The sequence below is a fragment of the Mobula hypostoma genome, chromosome 5 (genome assembly GCF_963921235.1).
Source record: "Mobula hypostoma chromosome 5, sMobHyp1.1, whole genome shotgun sequence".
In the NCBI taxonomy this organism is placed as follows: domain Eukaryota; kingdom Metazoa; phylum Chordata; class Chondrichthyes; order Myliobatiformes; family Myliobatidae; genus Mobula; species Mobula hypostoma.
The window spans coordinates 118,206,041-118,233,412 of record NC_086101.1 but is presented as its reverse complement, the minus strand read 5'-3'; the positions used below and the strand labels follow the sequence as shown (position 1 = coordinate 118,233,412).

The window sequence follows — 27,372 nt, the reverse complement described above, 5'->3', positions numbered from 1 at the left end:
GTTAACGTCCATGAATGACCTTTCATCAGAACACAACTGTGGGTCTTGTATCCCAGCAAAATCTTGCAACTTCTTAAAACACTGGTTCGGCCGCATCTGGAGTATTACATACAATTCTGGGCGCCTATGGGAAGGATGTTGAGGCTTTGGAGAGGGTGCAGAAGAGGCTTACCAGGATGCTGCCTGGTTTAGAGGACATCTGCTATCAGGAGAGGCTGGATAAACTTGGGTTGGTTTCTCTGAAGCTGAGAAGGCAGAGGGGAGATCTGATGGAGGTTTATAAGATTATGAGAGACAGATAGAACGGAACTGATAGAATCTTTTTCCCAGGATTGGAATGTCTGATAGCAGAGGGCATGCATTGAAGGTGAGAGGGGAGCAGGTTCAAGGGGGATGTGAGGGGTAAGTTTTTTACTCAGAGAGTGGTGGATGCCTGGAATGCACTGCCTGGTATGGTAGTACCATACCAAGTATATTGGCAAGTATATTGGGGGCTTTTAAGAGATGTTTGGACAGGCACATGGGTGTGAGGAAGATGGAGGGATATGGACATGGTGTAGGTAGGAGTGCTGGGCCGTTTTTGTTTTGCTTTTTAGCTGATTTGGCACAATCTTGTTGGCCAAATGTCCTGTTCCTGTGCTGTATGCCTAGTAAGAAACAAATTCAAAAGGGAAGTTTGCATCTTATAATTTTGTGGGAGTCTCTGATTATACACTCTGCATGTTTCCAATAGTTGCAGTGCTGTGAAGAGGTACCTGGACTGTTACCAGCCAAGTGGCGGTGGGGGGGGGCGGGGGGAAGAGACAATGTAGAACTTCGTCATACAGATGTACAACATGGTAACAGGCTCTTCGGCCCAACTACTCCATGCTGCCCAAGCTGCCTGTCCAAGCTAGTTCTTGCATTTGGCCGACATCCCTGCAAACCTTTCACTCTCTCTTCACCTCTCTTCCCTCCCATGTTCTTCAGTTTCCTCAGCCCCAACTTTATTTGTCCTACCCCTCCAGCTTTTAAAGGTGTAACCCCAACTTTTTACTTTTTTTCATAGAAACCTTCAAATCAGTCTGGACCACCCAGCATCATCCAAACTTCCAAACATCTCTCAATTGTTCCCTGTGTTAGCACAACTAAACAGGAAATGTTTCTGTATTTCTGATAGAATAGGCACTTAAGCAGCTTATTGTCTTATTTGAGATGGCAATATATTATGTCACAATATAGGAGGAGGCTATTTGGCCCATCAAGTCTATGCTGGTCCACAAAACAGTCCTTTGCTGACTAAGTTTTCCTGTTACCTCTTGTCTACACATTCCAATCCCACCTAAATGGGAACAACTCACGTTAACCCAGTCACCCCACACCCGGAGCACCCCAGGGGAAACCTACATGGTCACAGGAAGAAATCTGCAGACTCCATAAACACACACACACACACTCAAAGTCCAAGTTAAATTTATTATACATTGTACATATACGTCACCATATACAACCCCAAGACTCATTTTCTTGTGGGCATTCACAGTAAATCCAAGAAACACAATCAGATCAGTGCAAGACTGCACCCAACATGATGCACAAATAACCAGTGTGCAAACAAACCCACAAGTGCAAAGTGCAAATACCAAAAGAGAAAATAAGCAATAAATATGGAAAACATGGGATGAAGGGTCCTTGAGAGTGAAGAAATTACCCCTCAGATTCTCCTTGAATATTTCATCTTTCACCCTTAACCTATGACCCATGACCTCTAGTTCTAGTTCTGGTCTCACCTAACCTGATTCTCTCCCTGATAGGAGGGTTTGTGGGAGGAGGGTGGGGACTGAGAACAATTGATAAGTTCAGATCTGGGATGGGGTTGCTTATTGCAACACATAGGGTTTATATGATCAGTGGAGCAGTAGGTTGGAGTGGCTGAATGGCTTTCACTCCTACATTCCTGAGGAATCCTCAGGTCCCATCGTTAGGATCTGTGGTAAGAGATGGGATGGCCTGGCTACAGCAGTGTCACCAGTCTGTTTAGTGCCTTGTGAAGACATGTTCATTCATTCTGTGTCGTGTTGTATGACGTAGCCGATCATGATTGCTCTTGGCAAAATTTTCTACAGAAGTGGTTTGCCATTGCCTTCTTCTGGGCAGTGTCTGTACAAGACGGGTGACCCCAGCCATTATCAATACTCTTCAGAGATTGTCTGCCTGTTGTCGGTGGTCGCAGAACCAGGATTTGTGATCTGCACCAGCTGTTCATACGACCATCCACCGCCTGCTCCCATGGCTTCACATGACTGATTGGAGTTGGTGGGGGGCTAAGCAGGTGACCTACAGGCTAGCGGAGGGAAGGAGTGGCTTACACCTCCTTTGGTAGAGATTTATCTCCACCTCACCACCCAATGTGGAGACATTAGGGGCTGCAAATGCTGGGAGCCTGACACCAAATGCTGGAGGAACTCAGCAGGTCAGTCAGCATCTGTGGAAGGAAATAGTCCGTTGATATTTCAGACTGAGACCCTTCATCTTGACTTAAGAGTCTTGATCTGAAAGATTAACAGTCCACTTCCCTCTTAAGCCTTAGCTCATCACATCACAGATTGAGGTCTTTGTCGGTGGGATCCTGGTTAATACCGACACAAAGTTCAAAGTTCAAAGAGGTGGAGACAAAAGTGACGACAGTGCTGGAACCTGTGTAAATAAATAAGCTGCTGGAGGAACTGAGTGGGTCAGATGCTGGCTGACTTTGTCTCTTAGCTGGCACACCTAACGGTATCAGCAACCCCAACAACACGTGCCTTCAATCTGGCAATCCGTCCTAAGCACTGTTCTTCGGCTCCTATGAGATGCTACAATGGGTGAGCAATTGCTGGCTTTACAGAGTGATGGGAAATAAAGAGAGAGAGATACAGGGGAAGAGAGGGGAGAGAGGGGGAGGGAGATATAGAGCAAGAGAGGGGGAGAGCAAGAGAGGGAGGGAGGGAAGGAGGGAATGACAGCGGGAGAGAGAGAGAGAAAGAAAGAAAAATGGAGACAGTGGGTGCATGAGAGAGAGAGAGAGAAAAGAGAGGTTCAAAATGATAGTTCCAGGGCCTGGGAGCTGGAGGTCTGTCCTGCAATTGGAGGGACTATCCATGAGAGAGAGAGAGAGAGAGAGAGAGAGAGAGAGAGAGAGAGAGAGAGAGAGAGAGAGAGAGAGAGAGAGAGAAAGAAAGAAAGTGTGTGTGTGTCTATGTTTGTCTGTACATGTGTGTGTTTGTGTGTGTATACGTGTCTGTGTGTGTGTAAGTGTCTGTCTGTCCGTGTGGGTGGATAGCAGGGAGAAACAGGATTTGTTTTGCTGTTGTTCTTTTGTTGCTTGTTGTGTTCTGTGTTGTTGCGCTGAACATTGTGGACACGCTGTGGTGGCGCCGGAGTGTGTGTCGACACTTGCGGGCTGCCCCCAGCACATCCCTGAGTTGTGTCGGTCGTTTCACTGTATGTTAACGTTGAACGTGTGAGAAATCTGAATGGGAGTGGGGTAGCCGAGAACATCCCGACAATGGTGGTTCAACATTAGCAGTGGATGCGCAGGGGTGCGGGAGAGAGAGACTTTAAATCGGGGTTCCCAACCTGGGATCCACGGATCCCACGGTTAATGGTACGGCTCCATGGCATTAAAAAGACTGCGAACCCTTTAAGGGGTGCAGCGATCGCAGGCGGTTGCCGGGCTGCAGGGAGTTAAAATACAGGGGGAGTCTGAACGAGTCTAAGTAGTGGGGCGCGGGGAGTGCACACGAGTGGGAGTGATGGGCCACTCGGCGCGTTGTACCTGCTCTCCCATTCAATAATCTCACGGGTGGTCATTTGACTCAGCCGTGAAATATCCGCCCCCCCAAAAAAAACCCTCCATCTTGAACAGTGACTCAGTGACTTGGGTAGAGAACTACAAAGACTTGGCTTTGTATTGCTATTCTGCAGGACCAGGCGCTGGCCTGGCAGTTCTGGCCAGAGGAAATGTGATCAACAGCTTTCCTCCAGTTACGCTTCATCAGAATTTTGCAAGTTTTAATGAGAATCTCTCATTAAAAGTTAGAGGAGTTTCTTTTAATCTCTGGAGCTCTTCCACGAACTCCTTGTTTAATGGTATTGGTCCATGGCATAAAAAAAAGGTCGGTAACCCCTGGCCTAGAGGGTACCTGGGCAGTCAAAGTGAGCTAGTTGAACTCCCTCCATATATGAGAGTTACCGAAACAGCGAACTATGCATTTTTGGGAGCGCAGAGATCGTTCTTCAGAGTATCTCTTTTGTATAACGGCGGACGCTAGGACCCAGGTTGCGCAGACTTTATTTTTCTCTCTATGTGTGTGTCTGTGGGTCCTGGCTCCCTATTTAGAAATGCAAATCTACCCCAGCAGTTAAAAAAATCCACATGCACCCGAAATATAGTGTGTATGTGTATAAATCTGCAAACGGACCGGTCAGAGGCGCTTCTTCAGAAATTAACAGCAAACCAGGAGCAGGGTGGCAGATCGCTTGTGTGGGGAGGTGGCGAGGGACAGCGATTTAGAGAGAGAAAAAAACATTATTGCAAAGTTTTATTTGCAGTACGGGGTGGGTGTGTCGTGCGCACAAATTAATCGGGAGCAAAACCAGGAGGCAAGCAGAGCGAGGAATGTGAAGGAGAAATCGAGACACGGGGCGGGAGAAGGACTGATTTTTTATTTTTGCATGTGATATATTTTTTTGCAATGGCGAACCCTGCAGAGGATTGCCTGGACGGCGACGTGAGGAAGTGCGGGAATCTCCGCAAGTGCAAGAGCCTGCACCGCAGGTACTTCGTGCTGCGGGCGGCGAGCGAGCGCGGCGCGGCCCGGCTCGAGTACTACGAGAGCGAGAAGAAGTTCCGACGCGGGGGCGCGGGTCCGAAGCGCGCGCTGCCGCTTCACAGCTGCTTCAACGTTAACAAGCGCGCCGACTCCCGCAGCAAGTACCTGCTGGCCATCTACACCCGCGACGAGTGCTTCTCCGTGGCGGCCGACAGCCCGCAGGAGCAGGACAGCTGGTACCAGGCCATCGTCGAGCTGCTGGCCCCAGGTACGGTTCAAAAAAGAAAAATCAGCGCGACGCTTCGGCCCGTCAGGCGCCGGCACGCCCCCACCGCCTCACCACAGCCGCGCACCGTGAATCTTTCCGCCGCTCCCGCGCACTTCGGTGCGAACTTCATCATTCACTCAAACTCTCATTTCCTCCGTCCCTCAAACCCTCATAAATCGCAAAACTTCATCGTCACACAAACCCTCATAACTCATTGCCGCCCTCATTACTGCGTCTTTCAAACATCCCCTTCGACTCTCACGCCTTCATCCCCCTCCGTCCCCCGCGCTTCCCACACCCCAGTACCTTGAACCCCCGATCCCTCGCATCCCCCGTCCCTCCGTCCCTCGCACCTATGTCCTTCCTTCCCTCGCAACTTCATCTTCCATCCCTCCGTCCTTCACAAATTTGTCACTTCATCGCTCAGACCTTTATCATTCCGTCCCTCTGTCCCTTGCAACTTCATGCTCTGTCCCCCTGCTCCCTCGGTCATTCCGCCCCTCCGCGCCCCTCACGCCTCCGCCCCTCCATTGATCAAACTCTCACAACGCCTTTCCTCTGTCATTACTTCGTCCCTCAAACCTTCGCTGTGACCCTCATACCTTCATCCCTCCATCCCTCACACCTTCATTACTCTGTTCCACCATCACTCACACCTTCGTCACTCCCGTTCGTTTATTCCTCACACATTCATTACTCCATCCCAACGTTCCTCACACCTTCATCACTCCGTCCTTCTGTCCCTCAAATCTTTCCTCCAGCACTCACAGATCATCCCTCCGTCTACTAACCTTCGTCCCTCACACCTTTGTTACTCGGTACCTCTGTCCTTCACATCTTTGTCACTCTGTTGTCCATCACTCCCTCGCACCCACCCTCCCTCCATCACTTCCTTGCATCCTCCATCCTGTTTCCCCCCGCACCCACCTTCCCTCCATCACTCCCGTGCACCTTCCCTTCCTCCATCACTCCCTCGCACTCTCTCCCTCCCTCCTCCGTTCGTCACACCTGCCTTCTCTTCCTTGCATCCTTATTCCATACTTGCATGACTTCCATTCCCATCTCCCCTCTTCCCCTCCATGACTCATGCCTCACCTCTTAGATCTCCCTCTCCCCTCTCAGCTTCCCTGCCCCTTCCAATATCCCCCTCCCCTGCCACACTACTTTCCTCTCCCTTCCCCTCCCCTTCCTTCCTCCTTCACCCTCTCCTCACCACCTTCTTTCTCCCTTCCTGTCTCCCCATTCCCAACCCTCTCCTCCCTTCCTCTCGACTAGTTTCCCCATTCACTCTCTCCTTCTCCCCCTCACACTACCTTCCTTTCCGCCTCCCATCTTCCCCATCCCCCATCATACTCGCACCACTGCTAATCCCCAACGACCCTCCCTCCCATCTGTCCTCACTTTCCCTGTCTTCTCTATCTCCTTCCTACACACCCACACACCGCCTTCTCCACCTCTCACCTCTACACTCAGTCTTGTTCACACGCGCACACCTTTCTCAGCTTCTGCCATGCTCGCATCTTTCCTATCTCCATCACTACCCAGTTTCCTGTCTGCTGTCTGCCTCGTTCACAGGACCAACCTCCTCGTTATGTACACGTTGTCCTCTGTGGTTCAGTTTTCCCTTTCTCTCATCCTCCTCCTCATCTGGTATTCTGCCAAGTCTCTTTGTGCCTCTGAAACTCTTTGTTCTGGGTTTAATATTTTCACTTATCTGCTCCCCTGCTTACTTTCTGTCCTTTTCCCGTTAGCTCCCTCTCTGTGTGTACCATTTTATACATTTGTGAGACAATCTTACTTTATACTGCAGAGCAGGGGTTCCCAACCTGGGGTCCACAAATCCCTTGCTTAATGGCATTGGTGATGGCAGAAAAAAGGTTGGGTTTCCCTGCTGTAGAAGGAAGGATGCAGAACTGATGAGGTCTCACTTGGAGAATTGTGTGCAGTTCTGGCCATCCTGTTATAGGAAGGATGTTGAGGCTTTGGAGAGGGTGCAGAAAGGGTTCACCAGAATGCTGCCTGGATTAGAGGGTATGAGTTTCAGAGGTGGCTGGACAAACTTGGGTTGTTTTCCATGCAGCAGTCAAAGCGGAGGGGAGACCAGAGTTATAACCCATGAGAGAGGGAGATAGGCAGTTCTGGAGGACATTTAGAAGGTGGGGAGAAGAGAGAGGGAGATGGGCAGAGAGAGCTCCCCAGAACAGAATTGTCAATTCTAGAGGACATGTAGAAGGTTTGGGATGGGTGTTTAAAGGAGATGTGTGGGGCAAGATTGTTCGCATTGAGCAATGAGGGACTGGAACATCGTCACAACGGATTCTGCAGATGCTAGAAATCCAGAGGAACACACACACAAAGCTGGAGGAACTCTGCAGTTTTGGATCAGGCCGCATCTTTTGAAAGGAACGTTTGATATTTTGGGCTGAGATCTGATGAAAGGAATAAAGATAGACACTCTATTTTTTTTCTATAGATCAGGAGTTCCCAACCTGGGGCCCAGGGACCCCTTGCCTAATGGTATTGACCTGTGGCTCAAAAAGATGATTGGGAACCCCTGCCGTAGAAGGAAGGGTGTTTGATGGTAGTAGTACAGCAGTTAATCAGTTAATGCTTTGTCCTCATAACTCCCACATCCAAGGTTCAATCCTGTGATCCATTGCTGCCTGTGCAGAGTTTGCAAGCTCCCCCTGTGAGCACACGGGTATAGGTTTCCTCGAGTTGCTTTGGTCTCTCCCCACACCTCAAAGATTGGTTCAGTCATTTGGCTCTGCTCTGTAGGGGTGTGCCAGGTAGTATAGTGGTTATCACAACGCTTTATAGTACCAGTGACCTGGGGTCGATTCCCACTACTACTTGAAAGGAGCTTGTATGTTCTCCCCGTGACTACGTGGGTTTCCTCTGGGTGTTCTGGTTTCCTCCCACAGTCCAAAGACATACCGGTTGGTAGGTTAATTGGTCATTGTAAATTGCCCTGGGATTAGGCTCCGATTAAATCAGGGGTTGCAGGGCTGCGTGTCTGTAAGGGCTGGAAGGAACTCAGCAGGTCAGACAGTATTTATGAGCGGATTAAACAGTTGACATTATAGGCTGAGACCTTTATTAAGAAGTGCTAGTGAAGGGTCTCGGCTGAAAACACTGACTGTTTATTACCCTCCATGGGCGCTGTTTGACCTGCTGAGATCCTCCAGTAGTTTGTATGTGTTTATTCAAGATTTCCAGCATCTCCAGAATGCTGTTACCGACTCTGCTTCAACCACTGTCTTCCAGGTATTCACCTCTCTGGGTGAAGAAGGTCCCTTCATATCTTGCTTAGCAGGAAACACAATAAAAACTCGTTTATTCTCTTCCAAAATAAGTTTAGTTTAAGGGATGCTGTAGACAACACTTTAGGGAACTTGTTAATTCTGCAACTGTCCCCCTTCAAGGTTGGCGATGTGAGACATTGATATATTAAACATCTAAGACTGTATATCCAACCATTAAAGAAGAATTTCTTTAGCCAGAGAGTGGTGAATCTGTGGAATCATTGGGTATGTTTAAAGTGGAGGTTGAAAGGGTTTTGATTTGTCAGGGTGTCACAGGTTAAGGGGAGAAGACAGGAGAATGGGGTTGAGAGTGATAATAAATCAGGCATGCTCGATGGGCTGAATGGCCTTAATCTGCTCCTATGTCTTATGGTCTAAGATCGAAACCAGCGGTCAGAAGCCTGAGCTAAATAGCCAAGTTGTTGCAGTGTGGTGGAAATTGTTCAGTTAAAATGTTGTAACAATGACCATCACTATCACTGAAGCAAGCTAAGATGTTATAGGGGCAACACCATTTGTTACACTAGTTCCCTCATATTTCTAACAAATCAGATGACTTTCATATGTAACTGCAGGATGAGGTATCTGGTAACTCAGAGCATTTATGTTGGACTGACAGAATTTCTGGAATATTGGATATTCATGTGCAATGTCGTATGATGTGGTCGTATGATGTGGCCGATCATGCCCTTTCCATGACTGTGTTTGTTCTTGACAAATTTTTTTCTACAGAAGTGGTTTGCCATTGCAACCTTCTGGGCAGTGCCATCATCAATACCCTTCAGAGATTGTCTGTCTGGCCTCAGTGGTCGCATAGCCAGGTCTTGTGTTCTGCCCCAGCTGCTCATCTGGCCATCTACCCCTACTCCCATGACTTCAGGTGACCCTGATGGGGGGGGATGGGGATGGGGGGGCTGTGCAGGGGCTACACCTTGCCCAAGGGTGACCTTTAGGCTAGCAGAGGGAATGAATGCCTTACATCTCCACCGCCACCCACGTTAGTCCTTTTAATACTCCAGCACATTTTTAGTTCACAGTTTGTAAATGTCACCCAGTAGTACAGAAAAGTTTAGATGTAGGGCAGGCGACAAGGCTCCAGCGAGATCAAAAGGAGCATGAGAATGGACTCTTGCTGAGTTTTTAAAGGGAGCTATAAACAGGACTTGGTGAGTTTAACGTGAACCCAGGACACAGGACCCTGGCAAATTTAGAGGGTGATTTTGAAAGAGGACCTGGTAACCAGATGCTGAAGCGTCGAGGATTTCCAAACAATCGGTTACCAGACTACTGGCGTTTCTCTAATTCCTTTACCAGCGTAGACACAACTAGGCCAGCTGTCAGGTGTTACCCAACCCAAGCCTGATGAAACTTGACCATGTGTTTCGTGTTCTGATCTGGTTGGCTTTGACGAAAATACAAGTCCTTGGGCTTGGTTCATATCAGACCCTGCTTGTTTTTTTATAACTAAATCAATCAAAGTCTCTGCTGTTGATTTAAATGCTGGCTAGTGGCCTGCATTCTAATGATACAGTCATAGATCACTACAGCACAGAAACCGGTCCTTCAGCCCATTTATTCAGTGACAAACTATTATTCTGTCTAGTACCATCAACCCGCACCTGGACCAGGGCACTTCATACCCTTCCCATCCAGGTACCTCTCTAAATTTCTCTTAAATGTTGAAATCAAACCTGCATCCACTATTTACGCTGGCCTTTTGATCCACACTCGTACCATCCTCTGATTGAAGTAGTTCCTCCTCAGGTTCCCCTTTAACATTTCACCTTTCACACTTAACTATTGACCTCTAGTTCTTGTTTCACCCAACCTCAGTGGTTAAAGCCTGCTTGCATTTAGTCTATCTATACACCTCATACTTCTGTATACGTCTATCAAATCTTCTCTCAATCTTTTACATTCCAAGGAATAAAGTCCTAACCTATTCAATCTTTCCATATAACTTAGGCCCTCCAGACCCAGCAACATCCTTGTAAATTTTCTCTGTACTCTTTCAATCTTGTTTACATGTTTCCGATAGGAAGGTGACCAAAACTTCGCACGATACTACAAATTAGGCCGCAGCAATGTCTTATCCAACTTCAACATAACATCCGTCTCCTGTACTCAGTATTTTGATTTATGAAGGCCAATGAACCAAAAGCTTTCTTTATGACCTTATCTAGCTGTGACACTACTTTCAAGAAATTGTGGACCTGCATTCCCAGATCCTTTTGTTCTATCACATTCACTGTGTACGTCCTACTGTGGTTTGTCCTCCTAAAATACACCACCTCGCACCTGTCTGCATTAAATTTCATCTGGTATTTTTCAGCCCATTTTCCCAACTGGTGTAGATTCTACTGCAAGCCGTGACAGTCTTCCTCACTGCCCACTGCACCCTCAGTCTTGGTGTCACTTGCAAATTTGCTGATCCAGTTAACCATATTATCATCCAAATCATTGATATAGATGACAAACTACAATGGACTCGGCAGTGATCCCTGCAACACTGCACTAGTTACGTCTCCAGTCAGAGAGGCATCTCCTACCACTGTAAATCCAATGTCAAGTCCAATTTAGCACAATATTCTGAATGCCAGCTTGACCAGCTTCCCATGAGAGACCTTGTTAAATGCCTTGTAAAAATCCTTATATTGTACACAACATCCACGGCCTTTCCTTCATCAACTTTCATGGAAACCTCCTTGAAAAACTCTACAAGATTGGTGAGAGACGACCTACCATGCACAAAGCCCAATTAAGTATCCCAGTCCACACCACCCAAGGCATTCAAGTCTCTGAGCCTATCCGCTGCCAAATGGAAAATTGAAAAGGGAAGGCAAAGTAGCAACTTAAAAGTGTCCTTAGGGTGAAGGATAGTTCATATATGATGGTACAAATATGGGTCAAGGATGTACAGTAGTCATTAATAAAGGAAAAGGGAATCTAAGAGCAAAACGTCAATACAACCAGAAATAGACAATTCAACTTCTCAAGGCTGGTCTATCAATCAGCAAAACTCTAGATGATCTTCCACCTCTACTCTGATTTCCTACTCAGTGCTTGTATCCCTCAATTGCAGGGGTTCCCAACTTGGGGTCCATGGACCCCTCAGTTGATGGTAAGGCTGATTGGAATAAAAAAGGGTGGGAACCCCTGCTCTAATATCTTGATGTCTGCTATCTTTTAGTGCAATGACTGGACACCTACGGTTGTCTGGGATGTAGGATTTCAATGAACCAAAGAATTTCTCACCAGCTCTGTCGTAAGTGGTCTTCTTCTAGGACCCTCAGCCAGGGAAAATTCACCCTATAGCCTGCTGGAAGACCTCAGTAGCTCATGTAACATCTGTGGAAGGAAACAGAGAGTTGATGTTTCAGATCTACGAAAAAGAGTACAGTCAACATTTCGGACCCAGATCCTTCAGCAGCACTGGAGAAAAAAAGATGAGTAGATTTAAAAGTTTGGGGTTTGGGAGGAAGAAACACAAGGTGATAGGTGAAACTGGGAAGGGAGGGGTGAAGTAAAGAGTTGTAAAGTTGATTGGTAAAAGAGATACAGGGCTGGAGAATGAGGAATTCTCATTCCCATTCTGATATGTCAATCCGTGGCCTCTACTGTCGTGATGAGTCCACACTCAGGTTGGAGGAGCAACACCTTATATTTTGTCTGGGCAGCCTCCAACTTGATGGCATGACATTGATTTCTCAAACTCCTGTAATGCCCCACCTCCTCCCATCACCCCCCCCCCCAATTCTTCACCATTCACCATCCCCTTTGCCCTCTCTCACGTTATCTCCTTGCCTGCCCATTGCCTCCCTCTGGTGCTTCTTCCCCCTTTTCTTTCTTCCATGGCTTTCTGTCCTCTCTTATTAAATTCCCCCTTCTCCAGCCCTGTATCTTTTCCACCAATCAACTTCCCGGCTCTTTACTTCACCCCTCCCCCACCCAGTTTCACCTATAACCTTGTGTTTTCCCCTCCCCTCCCCTACCTTTTAAATCTACTCAACTATTTTTCTCCAGTCCTGCTGAAGGGTCTTGGCCTGAAACGCCAACTGTACTCTTTTCCATAGATGCTGCCTGGCCTGCTGAGTTCCTCCAGCATTTTGGGTGTGTTGTTTGGATTTCCAGCATCTGCAGATTTTCTCTTGTTAATGTTTCAAATCTGTTAAGGTCCTCCAGTAGTTCTTTATTTTGTTTGTTCTAGATTCCCGCAATTCCAATTTCTTATCTTTCTGAAAATTATCCCTGTTTGGCCCCCAATAATACTTTTTATATTTTAATGAGATTTTGTACTCTGCTAAACCCTCGAGAATAGATGCTAGTTAACTGCTCCTGATATGATAGACCACCAATCTCAAGAACCAGACTGGTGAACCTTCTCCATGTCCCCTCTTTAGCAAGGGTCTCAATTTTTTCAATAAGGAGATTAAAATTGTGCTTCACACTCCAGATACATTTGCACCAGTGCTCCGTATAATTGTAATGTAACATCCTGAACCAGAGATCAGTGGAAGTAGGGTGCTTGCTCCCAAATGATTGCTGCAGGTGACGTGGGTGCAGGTGCCTTCAAGGGAAGTGAGAAGTTAATGACACATGAACAGAAAGATGTGGTGTTTGGCTGAAATGAACAACAGTCCATTGACTTGAATGGACTTTTGATGTTGTAAATAGCTGTTTATGTATTTGACCATTCTCTGATGCATTTTTTAAAAGTTCATTTCATTTTCTCCCTCACTCGTTTCCATGTGGCAAACTTGATTTCTGATTTCGTTGCTTTTTGTATAAGTCAGAGAATGTTGTCACTAACTGATTGATCGATTGATCTTTGAGGCTGTGCAGTTGGATATTGATCCTGTCTCTGCCTGGTACAAGCTTGTATTGACTGGTTTCTTATGGGTGTCAGTGTCTCCATGCCAACTCATCTGCATTCTGTCTGCAGGTTGTAAGTGCTGCCTTTGGACTAAAAGCTCAGCACTGGGGATAGGAGGAATTGATGTGCTATTGTGATATACTATCCATGTAATGGGACAGTGTATATGGAGTTTCACTCTGCATCTAATCCATGCTGTCTCTGACCTGGGAGTGTGTGATGGGACAGTTTGGAAGGTGGTTCATTCTTTATCTAACCCGTACTGTCGCTGTCCTGGAGTGTATCATTGTACAGTATAGAGGGAGTTTCACTCTGCATCTAACTCGTGCTGTGTCTGCTCTGTGAGTACAGAGAGAGATTCAATCTGTAACTGATGCTGTTCCTGCCTTTTGGAGTGTGTAACAGGATAGTATAGAGAGGAAGCTCTGTTCTCCATCGGACTTCTGCTGCTGCTGCATTGGGAATGTGTAGCTACACAGAGGGAACTTTACTTTGTGTCTTGTCCTGAGGGATGGGACAGTGCAGCGAGAGTTTTCTTTTGCATCTAAGCTTGGACTGTTTAATGATATGTACGGAGTTAACAATAGTTACCAATATGCATGGTGTTGCCTGCAGCCTATAGTTCAAAAAGTAGGAGGAGTAATCTGGAGGGGCAGAGTATTTTTTAAAATTACAGTGTTCACATAAATTGTACATTAGCTCTAAGGAAGGACAGAATAAGATATCTTTAAAAGATTAAGACAACAGATCTATTCATTAGGAAAGCAGCAGCCTTATTCTGAGACCCCCACTCCGTGACTGTTCTACTGATTTATGACAGAAATTCAAGTGTTTTCTTGAGAATCAGAATCACTGACTGACCTACTTATTTACTGCCTGTTACTCCACGGGTGTTTAGGGCATCAGTGAATATCCTTCATCTCTGGTGGTGTTCAGGGCTTCCTTCATTGTGTGAGCAGCTTCCTCATGGTTTTCACTACGGTCAGTTTTGCACGTCCTGGGTGGAGACTCAGGAATACCATCACATCAGATGTAGAAGGATTCTTCCTTGCTGTTTCTGTAACAATTTTGTTTGACCAGTCAGGGTTGTTAGCCCTCAGCTGAACCCCAAACCTGGAGAACTGTTGGGTCACTCTTAGTCTGGCCTCTACCTTTTGGCCTGTTTAGCATGGGTGACCCTACCAAGAGCCAAAGCATAAAGCCCTGACTGCAGGCAGTATAGTTCTCCAGGTCATTAAGGCACGTAAGCCTCCAAACCCTTCAACAAGGTTGTGGTCCTCTTGGAAGAGAATCACTGGCAAATGTCGTGAAATTTATATGGTGTGAGACATAAACATTCCTGTAAGTTACAATAAGAGATATATGAAAAATAGTGCAAGAAAGCAAAAATAGTGAGGTAGTGTTTTCAGATTCAATGTCCATTCAGAATTCTGATGGCAGTGGGGAAGGAGCTGTTCTTAAAACATTATGTGTACGCCTTTGTGCTCCTGAACCTCTCCCTGTTCGCAGTCATGAGAAGAGAGCATGACCTGGATGGTAAGGGTCTCTAGTGATGAAGGCTGCCTGTTGCAGGTGACCTCCAGTCGAAAGGTTTGTGCTTGTGATGGAGCTGGCTGAGTCTCCAGATAGTGGAAGATGGATAGTAGGAAGGAAAGGAAGAGGACACATTAATATCTGTGAATATCTCTGAGGACCTAACCTGGACCCAACATATTGATGCAGCTACAAAGAAGGCAAGACAGCGGCTATATTTCATTAGGAGTTTGAGGAGATTTGGTATGTCATCGAAAACACTCGCAATATTGTACAGATGTATGGTGGAGAGCATTCTAACTGGCTGCATCACTGTCTGGTATGGTGGGTGGGGGCTACTGCAGAGGGTCGAAATAAGCTGCAGAGAGTTGTAAACTCAGTCAGTTCCATCATGGGCACTATCCTCCGTAGTATCCAGGACACCTTCAAGGAGTGATGTCTCAGAAAACAATGTCCATCATTAAGGGACCCCCATCACCCAGCTCATGCCTCGTTTTCAATGTTACCATCAGGTAGGAGATGCAGAAGCCTGAAGGCACACACTCAGCGATTCAGAAACAGCTTCTTCTCCTCTACCATCCGATTTCTGAATGGACATTGAAACCATGAACACTACCTCACTACTTTTTTATTTCTATTTTTGCACTAATATAATTTAATGATTTAATTACACACACACATATATATATGTACTCACTGTAATTCACAGTTTTTCCCCTCTATTATTATGTATTTCATTGTACAGCTGCTGCAAAGACAACAAATTTCAATACATATGCTGGTGATAATCTGATTCTGATTCTGAATCACTTTCTGATTTTAGAATTTCAAAACATTGCGAAGAGCTTTTAAGTGTGCTGTTGGATTTGTACAGGAAGTATCCAAGTAGCCTCTCCCCACCTGCCCACATTACACTGACAAAGCAACTGTGAAATCTTTGTGCCTGGCTGAATTCACCTGAATATCACTTCTCTGTTCCACTCACCAACCACGCACAATACAGTAGCGGGAGAAATCAGTGCGACAGGATATTCGGGCAGATGGTGAGATTTTGTCTGGAAGCTGAAGCCAGCTGTCTCGATCCAGTTCAGCAAGTGACAAGAGTGATTTTAAAAACTGAGAAGAGGCTACATTCCGTCACTGATTTGAGGGCGTAATCACAGAATAATAGGATGGGAAGTGTATGGTCATGCACCTTGGTAGAAGAAATAAAAGTGTAGACGATTTTCTAAATGGAGAGAAAAATTCAAAACTCTGAGGCACACAGACTTGGGAGTCCCAGTGCAGGATTCCTTAAAGGTTAATTTGCAGGCTGAGTTGGTGAGGAGGAAGGCCAATACAATGTTGGCATTCATTTCAAGAAGACTAGAATATAAAAGCAAGGATGTAATGTTGAGCAATGCACGCAAAATGCTAGAAGAACTCAGCTAGCCAGACAGCATCTATGGAAAAGGATAAACAGTCAGCATTTCAGGCCGAGACCCTTCATCAGGACTGGAGAAAAAAGATGAGAAGCCAGAGTAAGAAGGTGGGGGGAGGGGAGGAAGAAATACAAGGTAGTAGGTGGCTGGTGAAACCGCGGGAGGGGTGAGGGGGTGAAGTAAAGAGCTGGAAAGTTGATTGGTGAAAGAGATAAAGGGCTGGAGAAGGGGGAATCTGATAGGAGAGGACAGAAGGCCATGGAAGAAAGGGAAGAGCGAGGAGCACCAGAGGGTGGTGATGGGCAGGTAAGGTGATAAGGCGAGAGATGGGAATGGGTAATGGTGAAGGAGACGGGAGGGGGAGGGCATTACCAGAAATTTGAGGATTCGATGTAATGTTTGAGGCTTTATAAAGCAGTGGTGAGGTCTCACTTGGAGTATTGTGAGCAGTTTTGGGATTTATCTGAGAAAGGATGTGTTGACATTGGAGAGGGTTCAAAGGAGGTTCTCAAAATTGATTCTGGAATTGAAAAGCTTGTCATATGAGGAGCGTTTGATGGCTGGGCCTGTACTCACTGGGATTCAGAAGAATGGGGGGGGGGGATCTCATTGAAACCTATCGAATGTTGAAAGGCCGTGATTGAGTGGATGTGGAGAGGATGATTGCTATGATGGGGGAGTCTAGGGCCAGAGGACGCAGCCTCAGAATAGAGAAACGTCTGTTTAGAACGGAGGTGGGAAGGAATTTCTTTAGCCAGAGAGTGATGAATGTATGGAATTCATTGCCACAGGCAGCTGTGGAGGCCAAGTCATTGGGTATATTTAAGGCAGAGGTTGATAGATTCTTGATACATCAGAGCATGCATAGTTATTGTGAGAAGGCAGGACATTAGGGCTGAGAGGAGAATGGATCAACCATGACGAAATGGTGTAGCAAACTGGATGGGCCAAATGGTATAATTGTGCTCCTATGTTTTATGGTCTTATGGTCATATAACTATTTGATTGACTAGTTAGTAACTGCTTGTGGCAATTGTTATTAAAGTCTGTCACGAGCCTTGTGGCCCATCAGGCCGGTGCTTATGCCGGTTTTCATGGCGTGAAGCAACTGAGAGTACGAGACTCCCCCCTCCACCCCCCACCCCCCGGATAGGACGCCAGTCTATCGTGTCTGGCAATTGTTGGGTGACAGAAAATCTCAACTTTTCAGATTGGAAAATTGGGGAAAATCTGCTTTATTTATTTTATATGATCCATGGAAAACTCTATGTGTGAATTTCAGAAAGATTTGTTAAATTAATTCAGGGTGAAAAATACCCTTAAAAGAATTGTTGCTTGCCTATGCTACACAACAAAAAAAAACTCTGATCATCAGCTGTTGTGGTAACTCTAGATTTGTGGTTTGCCTGTAGTGTTCTCTGACTGAGTTGGAATGTGAATTTATGTTTAGACTTCAGCTTTAAGCTAGGTTGTAGTCTTGGAGAGATGTTTTCATTTAGGGGCCAGCTCATGGTTAATTGTGGAAAGTGTTTTTTATCGAAGGGCAGCACTTTTTTTTAAATCCTCTTTTCAAGATTTGGAAACAAGGATTATCATGTTTATATAAAAAAATGACTGACTTTCTTTGGTTTATTTTTAATATCTTTATCTCCTTTGAGAGTCTCCCATGATTGAGGTTGACATGCTTCCCCTCTGGTCTTGTGGGTTGTGAGGTGGCTGATAAGGCCAATGTGAACTATAGATGGTGCAGGATGTGCTGGTTAGACGGGTGAGTGTATAGTCTGTAAGATGGTACATTCTTTCCAGCATTCGCGCAGGCCTTCTGATGCATGTACCCCAAGTTATCTTTGTAATTCCGAATGCTGTTTCTGTATGGTGTGTTCATGAATCAGAGATTTCATGGAGTTAGTGAAAATGTTGTATTTCGTCAGGCAGGTTTCGAGCACATCCTTGAATTTTTCCTTATTTTGACCTACACGATGTTAGAAAGTATTTCTTCACCCAGAAGAAAGTTATAGCCTGGAATGTGGGAAGTTGAATTAGACTTGGGGATCTGTGGAGATTTGGCATGACATCTGAAACTTTGAGAAACTTCTATAGAAGTGTAGTGGAGAGTGTATTGATTGGCTGCATTATGGCCTGGTTTGGAAACGCCAATGCCTTTGAACAGAAAATCCCACAAAAGGTAGTGGATTCAGCCCATTACATCATGGGTAAAGCCCTTGCAACTATTGAGCACATCTATATGAAATGCTGTCATAGGAAAGCAGCATCTGTCTTTAGAGACCCCTACCACACAGGACTTGTTCCCTTCTTGCTGCTGCTCTCAAGCAGAAGGTACAAGAGCCTCAGGGCTCACAGCACCAGGTTCAAGAACAGTTACTGCCCTTCAACAAAGGGGATAACTACACTCACTTACCCATGCATTGAGGTGTTTCCATAAGCAGTGATCTCACTTTAAGGATATTTTATCTTGTTATCTCACTTTCTTGTCATTTATATTTGCATTTGCACAATTTGTTGTTTTCTGCACTCTGATTGATCTTTCACTGATCTTGTTATACAGTAATTACGATTCTATAGATTTGCTGAGTGTGCCCGCAGGAAAATGACTCTTGGGGTTGTATATGGTGACATATGTGTACTCTGATAATAACATTTATTTTGAACGTTAAACTTTGAATCATTGATCCTCCACTCAGTTCCATTTACCTCAGCTCTATCCTTGTAACCTTATGATTTATCTTCTTCCTCAAAGTAGGAAAATCTGGAACAGTGCTTTGAAACTAGGAGCCTTCTATAAACTTCAAATCTGCGATTATTAAATTTATGTTAGACAAGAGTGTTAATGGTTACGGAAGTAAAACAAATAGATGTACTGAATGTATTGGTCAGCATGCAGATCAGACTTGAGGGAGTAAATGTTATTTTTCTTGGTCCAATCTTTCTTTTGCTACTTGCTGTGAATAGAATCTCTCTTTGTATTTATGTATATATGTGTATTTGTTTAATCTAAGTACTCCTACGCGCGATAGATGTTGAATCAAGGTTAAAATGTCTGAGCCACATCTTCTCTTGCTGCTTTGACTCCCACTATATCTTTTACCGCAAGGTGCAGGCTGATTTTTAAAAACTTTTCCCAATGGGGGGCTCTTCAGTTTTTAAGTGGACCGAAAGTGGAATTCTCATCAATAAAGTCAATAGGAAATTTCGGGGAAAGTCTTGTTTATACAAGGGCACTGGGGGTGGTGTAAGAAGAAATATTTGCAATGAAAATATCAGAACTAAGCAGTTATAAAAGTCAGGTACATTGGAATAAGCTGCGGCTCTTGGCAATAACTGAGGTGATCCAATAATAATCTGAATAGTCTGAATATCTTTTTCCTAGAGGCTAAAAGGTGGTTTGATAAAGGACCAAACGTGAATGGGGTTGATAAGGTAGACAGTAAAAATATTGAGGAAAAGTGGAGTCCAGATTTGGGCGGGTGGGGGGGGTGGGTCTGTCAGTGCAAGATCACTAATAAACCACGGTAGCAGAACGGTTAGTGCAACGCTGTTGCAGCTTGGGGCATCAAAGTATGGAGTTCAATTCCGATATCCCTCCCATGGAATGCATGGCTTTTCTCTGGGTGCTCCAGTTTCCTCCCACAGTCTAGAGATGTACCAATTAGTTATTGTAAATTGTCCCGTGATTAGGCTAGGATTAAATCACGGGGTTGTTGGACGGTGTGGCTCGAAGGGCCAGAAGGGCTTATTCCACGCTGCAGCTCAATAAATAAATAATAAACAATCCAGCTGGGAAAGGTAACCCTCTTTATCCAGAGGGTATGAGGAGATTAAAGTTCAGAATTGCCTGCTCTGAGGCAAATATCAGAGATATGTCTACAGAAGCTGAATATGTTTGAGGGTGAAATCAGTTCTTTGCTCTTTATTTGCCCCAAGGTTCACCTGAGGCATTAATACTAACTTACACCTGTTGGGTAAATTATCTGCTCCTGTTAGCTGATATTATTGTATTTTGTAAAATCACTATTTAACCCCTGTCTATGTCCAGCCATTTAAGGATTCCGTAAAAATGGGTTTTGTGTTCCATGGGCTGGGATTTGCGTACTTACTTACTACCCGTTATGCCTCTGGTGTTTAGGGCAGCAATGAAGGTCCTCCAAATCTGGTGGTATTCATTGTGTCAGTAGCTTTCTGTGGATTTTCACTACTGTCAGCCATGTAAGTCCCGGGTTGAGACCCAGGAATACCATCGTGTTCAGATATAGAAGAATTCTTAATTGCTGTTTCTGTAACAGTTTTGTTTGACTGTTCAGGATTGTTAGCCCTGTGCTCAACCCCCCAACCTGGAGGACTGGTGGAGCACTCTTAGTCTGGCCTTTACCCTTTGGCCTGTTTGGCATGGGCGACCCAACCAAAAGCCCTGTCTCCAGCCAGTACAGGTCTCTGGGTCTTTGAGGCACACAAGCCTCCAAACCATAAGGTCATGGTCCTCTTGGAGGTTTCATGGGCTGGGAAGGTGAAAATTGGCCAGGCAACGAGGGTTGTAAATTCGCATAAGCTTTACAAACTAATTTCCCGCGACCAAATGCATTGGATGGTGACGATATATGATCTGTATAATAGCTCTGTACCTCAACAAGTGCATATACCTTTAGAGCCAAAAGGGAGACTATATTTGGTGTCTTCCTCCATTGTTAATCTCACACCACCAGGCTCAGGAACAGTTACTACCCCTCAACCAGCAGGTTCTTGAACTAAAGGGATAACTTCACTCAACTTCACTCGCCCCATCATTGAAATGTTCCCACAACCAACGGACTCACTTTCAAGGACTCTTCGTCTCATGTCCTTGCTATTTATGGCTTATTTATTTATTATTATTCTTTCTTCTTTTTGTACTTGCGCAGTTTGTTCTTGTTTCCACTGGTTGAACACCCTAGTTGGGCAGTCTTTCACTGGTTCTGTTATGTTTATTATTCTATAGATTTACTGAGTATGCCCACAAGAAAATTAATCATAGGGTTATATATGGTGACATATATGTACATTGATAATACGTTTACTTTGAACTTTGATCCATCACCCTTGTGTTCACTGCTTCCTCTGCCCTCCCATCTCTACTGCTCAGTTGAGCAGGCCTTGATTTTTAAAACTCCCCCCCCTCCCCCCCCATCCAGGCCTTGCTCTGTTCTCAGTGCTGCCATTGGGAAAGTGTTACAGGAGCCTTAGATCACACACCACCATGTTCAGGAACAGTTGAGGCTTTATGCAGGGAGAAGGCAGGAGATTGGGGCCGAGAACATGAAATGATGGAGCAGACTCGATGGGCAAGATGGCCGAATTCTCCTCCTATGTCTTATGGTTTATTGGTCTTATGACCCTTCAGTTATCAGGCTCCCAAATGCTTGTGGATAAGTTCATTCACCTCAACACTGAACTGATCACTGAACACAGCCTGTGGACTCATTTTCAAGGACTCCACAAATCTTGTTCTCAGTGCTATAGATTTATTCATTTGTTTGTTTGTTTATTGTTTGTTTGTGTTTTGCACATTGGTTGTTGCCAATCAGAATCAGGTTTAATATCACCAGCATATGTGGTGAAGTTTGTTGTCTTTGAAGCAGCAGTATAATGCGATACATAATAATAGCAAAAGATGTGAATTACAGTAAGTATAAAATAATTAAGTAAGTTGTGCGGAAATGGAAATAAAAAAGTAGTGAGGTAGTGTTCATGGATTCAATGTCCATTCAGAAATTGGAGCAGAGGGGAAGAAGCTGTTCCTGACTTGTCGAGTTTGTGCCTTGTTTGTGGTTTTTCATTGTACTTCTTCGTTCTACTCTGAATGCCTGCAAGAAAATGAATCTCAGGGTTGTATATGGTGTCATATGTGTGCTTTCATAATAAATTTACTTTGTGAACCCTTCCATCCCTTTAATTGATTAGAGGTTATAGACAAGTGACAATGCTGTTGTGCTTAAGAGCAGAGAAGCCTTAGGGAAGTTTCCTGAAGTGGTTCAAAATGTTTTCGTAGAGAAAAGAAGGCAAAACTAGTTCCACTGATGGTGTTTCTACTGACAGAAGAATACAGTTTTAAGGGAATAAAAGATCAGGGAGATTTTCTTAGGCTCTATCACTTCATTATTGGTAATGCATCCCTTTAATAAACGGTTGGAGGAATCAAATGCAGCAGCAACTTTTAAGAAAAGCTTTGGTAAATATTTGAAGGAATATCGGGATGGAGAGGACAAAGAATCTGGGGCTGGGAGGAAATAAGCTGACGGGGCATGATAGGCCATATGGCTTGCTTCTGTGCTTCGAGATTAGATGATTCAAACCACACACAAAACAAGGTGCACAAACAAATTTGCTGAGTGACTCAGCAAGTTGGAAAGGCCAGCATCATGACTTTCAGACAATGCTGAGAGTCAGTCTCCTTCACAGAAGATTCACTGAGCTTGAACTATATGATCATCATCCAGAGTTGAATAGGTTTATGATCTGAGGGATGGGAGGGGGTTAAGAGGGAGAAAGGAAGCAATTGGGACTTTATTCCCTGGAGCGCAGAAGATGGGGAGATTTGACAGAGGTATACAAAATCATGAGGGGTATAGATAGGGTAAATGCAAGCAGGCTTTTTCTGCTGTGGCTGGGAGGGATGACAACCAGAGGTCATGCATTAAAGGTGAAAGGTGAAAATTTTAAGCAGACCATGAGGGGGAACATGTGAGAGTGTGGAACGAGCTGCCAGTGTTAGTGGTGCATGCAAGCTCAATTTCAACATTTAAGAGAAATTAGGATGGGTACATGGATAGGAAGGGGATAGAGGGCTATGGGCCCAGAGTAGGCCGACGGGAGTAGGCAGTTTAAATGGTTTGGCACAGATTAGATGGGCAGAAGGGCCTGTTTCTGTGCTGTACTTTTCTATGACTCTAAGTGAGATTAACTGTTTTAAAGAATTGGTACTGGTATGATGAGCTGAATTTCCATTGTGTGACTATGACTTTATTTTCACTTGCATGTAGCAGATTTCACTGCACAGAAACTGTCCAACATTGAGAGAGGCTGACAATCAATTTAACTGAGCTTACATTGTTTGTTACTAAGAGTAGTATCATGAAGGATCCCACACACCCTACTCATGTACTGTTTGTCCTACTCCATCAGGGACGAGGCTACATAGCATCCATGCCAGGACCACCAGACTCAAAGACAGTTACATCTAAGCCACCAGGCTGATCACACCTCCACCTATTAACTTATCACACCACCACTACATCACCTAGCATCACTTCACGTACATAGAAACAGTCCGTGTGTACAACGCAAAATGCTAGAGGTCCTCCGGACTGAAGAAGGGTCCAAACCCGAAGTGTTGCTCTGGATTTCCAGCAACTGTAGAATCTCTCGTCTTTATGATGACAACATTTATTTGTATCTCATGTTTAATAGGATTGCTTTTATATTTATTGTGTTTTTTAATCTTGTGCTTTATGCTTATTTATTTACTTATTGTTTATTTATTGAGATACAGCACAGAATAGGTCTTTCCGGCCCATCAAGTCACACCGCTCAGCAATCCCCCGATTTAATCCTAGCCTACTCACAGACCAATTTACAATGACCGATTAACTTACCAGCCAATACATCTTTGGACTGTGTGAGGAAACTGGAGTGCCTGGAGGAACCACACACAGTCACGGGGAGAACGTACAAACTCCCTCGAGGCAACTGTACTCTAAAGTGTTGTGCTAGCCACTACGCTACGTGCTGCCCCAAATTATTGTTTTTTTTAATGCTGCATCAGACCGAGAGTAACAATCACTTTGTCCTCCCTCACACTCGTGTACTGAAGAATGACAATAAACCATCTTGTATCTTGAACGGTATTGAACTAGAAATTAGATTTGAAGTATGTTAGGTAGGAGTTAATTGACCGAGGCTAAAATATGGAGTAGAGTTTTCTGTGATTGTCCCATCAAGCAGACCCAGGGTAAACTCAGCATAGATTAGATTAGAGGTTTCCAACCTGGAGTCCACAGGGCCCCTTGCGTAATGGTATTGGCCAATGGCATAAAAAAGGTTAGGAACCACTGGATTAGATTGAAAAGTTAATAGTGCTTCTTTATTCCCAATTAAAGATTTCTTGGGACCCCCTTGCAAAACTTCCCTGGTATGGGTGTGGGGGGGGGGGTGCTACTTCACAGGATCAAAATAAGGTACAGACAGTTGTTAACTTAGCTTCATCGCAGGCACTAGCCTCCGTAGTATCTAGGACATCTTCAGAAAGGCGGCATCCATCATTAAGGAGCCCCATCATGCAGGACATGCCCTCTTCTCATGGCTGCCATCAAGGAGGAGGTACAGGAGCCTGACGGCACACACTCAGCGATTCAGGAACAGTTTCTTCTCTCCTGCCATCCGATTTCTGAATGGACATTGAAACCATGATCACTAACTCACTACCTCTTTTATTTTTGGTTTTTTTGGCACTGCTTATTTAAATATACTTGCTGTAATTCACAAATACAAGAAATTTCATGACACGTGCCGGTGATATTAAACCTGATTCTGATTCTGGTCCTCCTACTACTGTTCCCATATCCAAGGAGAAGCAGGTGGAGCTTTAGAGAAGGAATGCTGGTGTTGCAGCTGATCAAAGGGTGCTTCTCAATATTCTGAATGTCTTTGTTGAAATAGTTTATGAATTGCTTTGCTACGCTGCTGTCTGCCATTAAATGTGATGAAAGAAGTCTGTGCTATATCATTAAGTCCTATTTTTTAATTCCAGGTAAAGGCCACGTGGAGAATGGAGACTCTAACTACTCTGTGGCACCCGGCCCAGCTTTCAAGGAGGTCTGGCAGGTCAATCTCCGCCCTCGGGGCCTGGGCCAGTCACGGAACATGAGTGGCATTTACCGGCTGTGCCTGACCGAGAAGACTATCAACTTGGTGAAGCTCAACTCTGATGCCGCGGCCGTGGTGCTGCAGCTGATGAACATCCGCCGCTGCGGCCACTCGGACAACTTCTTCTTCGTGGAGGTGGGCCGCTCGGCCGTCACGGGGCCCGGCGAGTTCTGGATGCAGGTGGACGACTCGGTGGTCGCCCAGAACATGCACGAGACCATCCTGGAAGCTATGAAGGCCATGAGCGAGGAGTTTCGGCTGAGGAGCAAGAGCCAGTCGTCCAGTTCCAACCCTATATCTGTGCCCACCAGGCGGTACCACCTGGCCAACTTGCCACCCAGCCAGGTGGGTTTCTCCACCAGGAGGAGCAACGCCACCTCGCCAGCCCAGCGCAGCAACTCGGCCAGAGCGCGGACCTCGAGTGACGGCAGCGGAGCCTCTTCTTCTTCCTCCTCCTCCCGCCCTGCGTCGGCTGATGAAGTCCCTGCTAGCCCCTCCCCTGGTACTGGGTTGGTCCCCTCCCGGCAGGGGATGAGCAAAGCCCACCCACCGCTAGGCCAGACCAGGTCTACCCCTGACCCCTACTCCCGGCGCTCTCCCTGTGCCGCAGGCCTGGTTTTCGGCTTGACTGCTGACCGCGGCTTCTCCTCCCCCTCTGCCTCCTCCTCCCCACCGTCTTCGTCTGACGGCGAGGGGGAGCTGGGCTCCAGCCCCACGCGCTTCCCACTGGATGGCCCTCCCCGGGACTACGTGGCACTGTGCAGGCCAGCTCCAGCTGAGGCGGGTGCCCTGCCACGGCGGGTGCTAAGGCGAGCTTGCAGTCAGGGCGAGGAGGAGCTGGGGGAGCGTGGCCCGAGCAAGCAGGCCTTAGCAGGCAAGGGAAATTGGCGAACCTCCAGAACACCTGAGCCAGCAGAGGGAGCCTGCAAGGATGTTGTAGACAATGGGTACATGGCCATGCTGCCCGGGGTGGTGCCTGCTCAGGGCCAGGGAGGAGATTACGTGGCCATGAACCCAAAGGGTGCCTCGGCTCCCCAGCAGATTCTGGGCCCCCGGCCTGATGACCGCTGTGGAGGGGGCTACATGCTCATGTCGCCCAGTGGGAGCTGCTCCCCTGAGGACTGGTCCCGAGCAGTCGATCGGAAATTGGGCCTGGGAGATGGAGTAGGGGACTACATGAACATGTCACCCGGCAGCCGCTCGGCCTCCAGTACACCTCCAGAGAGCCCCCATGCCCCACTCCCTCCCCGCGCAGAGCAAGGCGAGCTCCCGGACACCTCTCGCCATGGCTTCCGCTCACTGCCCCGCTCCTACAAACAGCCAGCCCCTGCCGGCTCCTGCGGCCAGCTCTCCTGCTCCTCTTCCTATTCCACAGGAGGCAGCAGTGACAGCCTGGGGGAGGTGGAAGGGCGGCGTCTTTCCTCCGTGTCTGCCTCTGGCCAGCAGGCTCACAGGCTGGGCAGGAAGGGTGGGTGCCGCCCGACTGGTCTCTCTATTGACGTGGCCAAAGCAAATACCCTGCCACGCCGGCGTGACAGCCCGGAGCCCCAGAGCCCGGGGGAGTACGTCTGCATTGAGTTCCGGGATGGGACCCGCACCACCCGGACTCTGCCCAGTCCTGGATCCCGAGCCGGTGTTTTCCAGCACCTGCCGGCACCAGCCTCCGAGTACGTCAATGTGGGACCCAGCAAGGCACCGCGCGGGGATCACACCATCAGTCCTTCTCCCAAAAGCACCCTGGAGCCCGCTGGCGTGTCGGAACTGAGCCCTGACCGCCACCGAGGAGCCAGGGTGATCCGCGTCGATCCTCAGGGGAGACGACGCCACTGCTCCGAGACCTTTCTGCCCACGTCCCCTGCACCTCCTCCCCCTGTGCCCTCCGCCGACCACGCCAGGCGCTGTGGCTCGGCGTCCTTTGAGAATGTCTGGCCAGTAGAAGATGGCAGGGGTGGGAGTGTCACCGAGGAGCCGTGCACGGGGATGTCTCGTCACATGTCGATTGGCTTCGAGAATGGCCTGAACTACATAGATTTGGATCTGGGTACAGACAGCAGCCAGTCAGAACCATCAACTGCGCAGCAGAGGCTTTACGCACAAGCAAACAGCAGTCCTGTGTTGAATGCTTATGCCAGCATTGACTTTCACAAGTCCGAGGAATTACGAAGCCATAAAAGTAACAAAGAAGGTAAGTGATTTTCGTTCAACTGATTTCAGCATTTTGTTACAATTGATTAATCTTACCAAGTTTGCATTTTACAAATTTCCC

At 46.5% G+C, this 27,372-nt stretch overlaps 1 protein-coding gene across 5 annotated transcripts in view; it reads left to right on the top strand.

Annotated features, from left to right (window-relative positions):
* The first annotated feature begins 2,709 nt into the window (after positions 1 to 2,709).
* The window catches only part of LOC134346963 (insulin receptor substrate 1-B-like), a 150,744-nt gene continuing 126,081 nt past the window's right edge, over positions 2,710 to 27,372 (top strand). For 3 of the 5 annotated variants that reach the window (XM_063048869.1, XM_063048870.1, XM_063048867.1), the window contains exons 1-2: positions 3,683 to 5,061; positions 24,991 to 27,291. In XM_063048869.1, coding sequence (XP_062904939.1) covers positions 4,716 to 5,061; positions 24,991 to 27,291 — 2,647 coding nt within the window. In that variant the 5' untranslated portion in view covers positions 3,683 to 4,715. Of the gene's footprint in view, positions 2,844 to 3,682; positions 5,062 to 24,990; positions 27,292 to 27,372 lie in introns of those variants that run through there. The other 2 variants (XM_063048868.1, XM_063048871.1) reach the window with 2 other exon arrangements.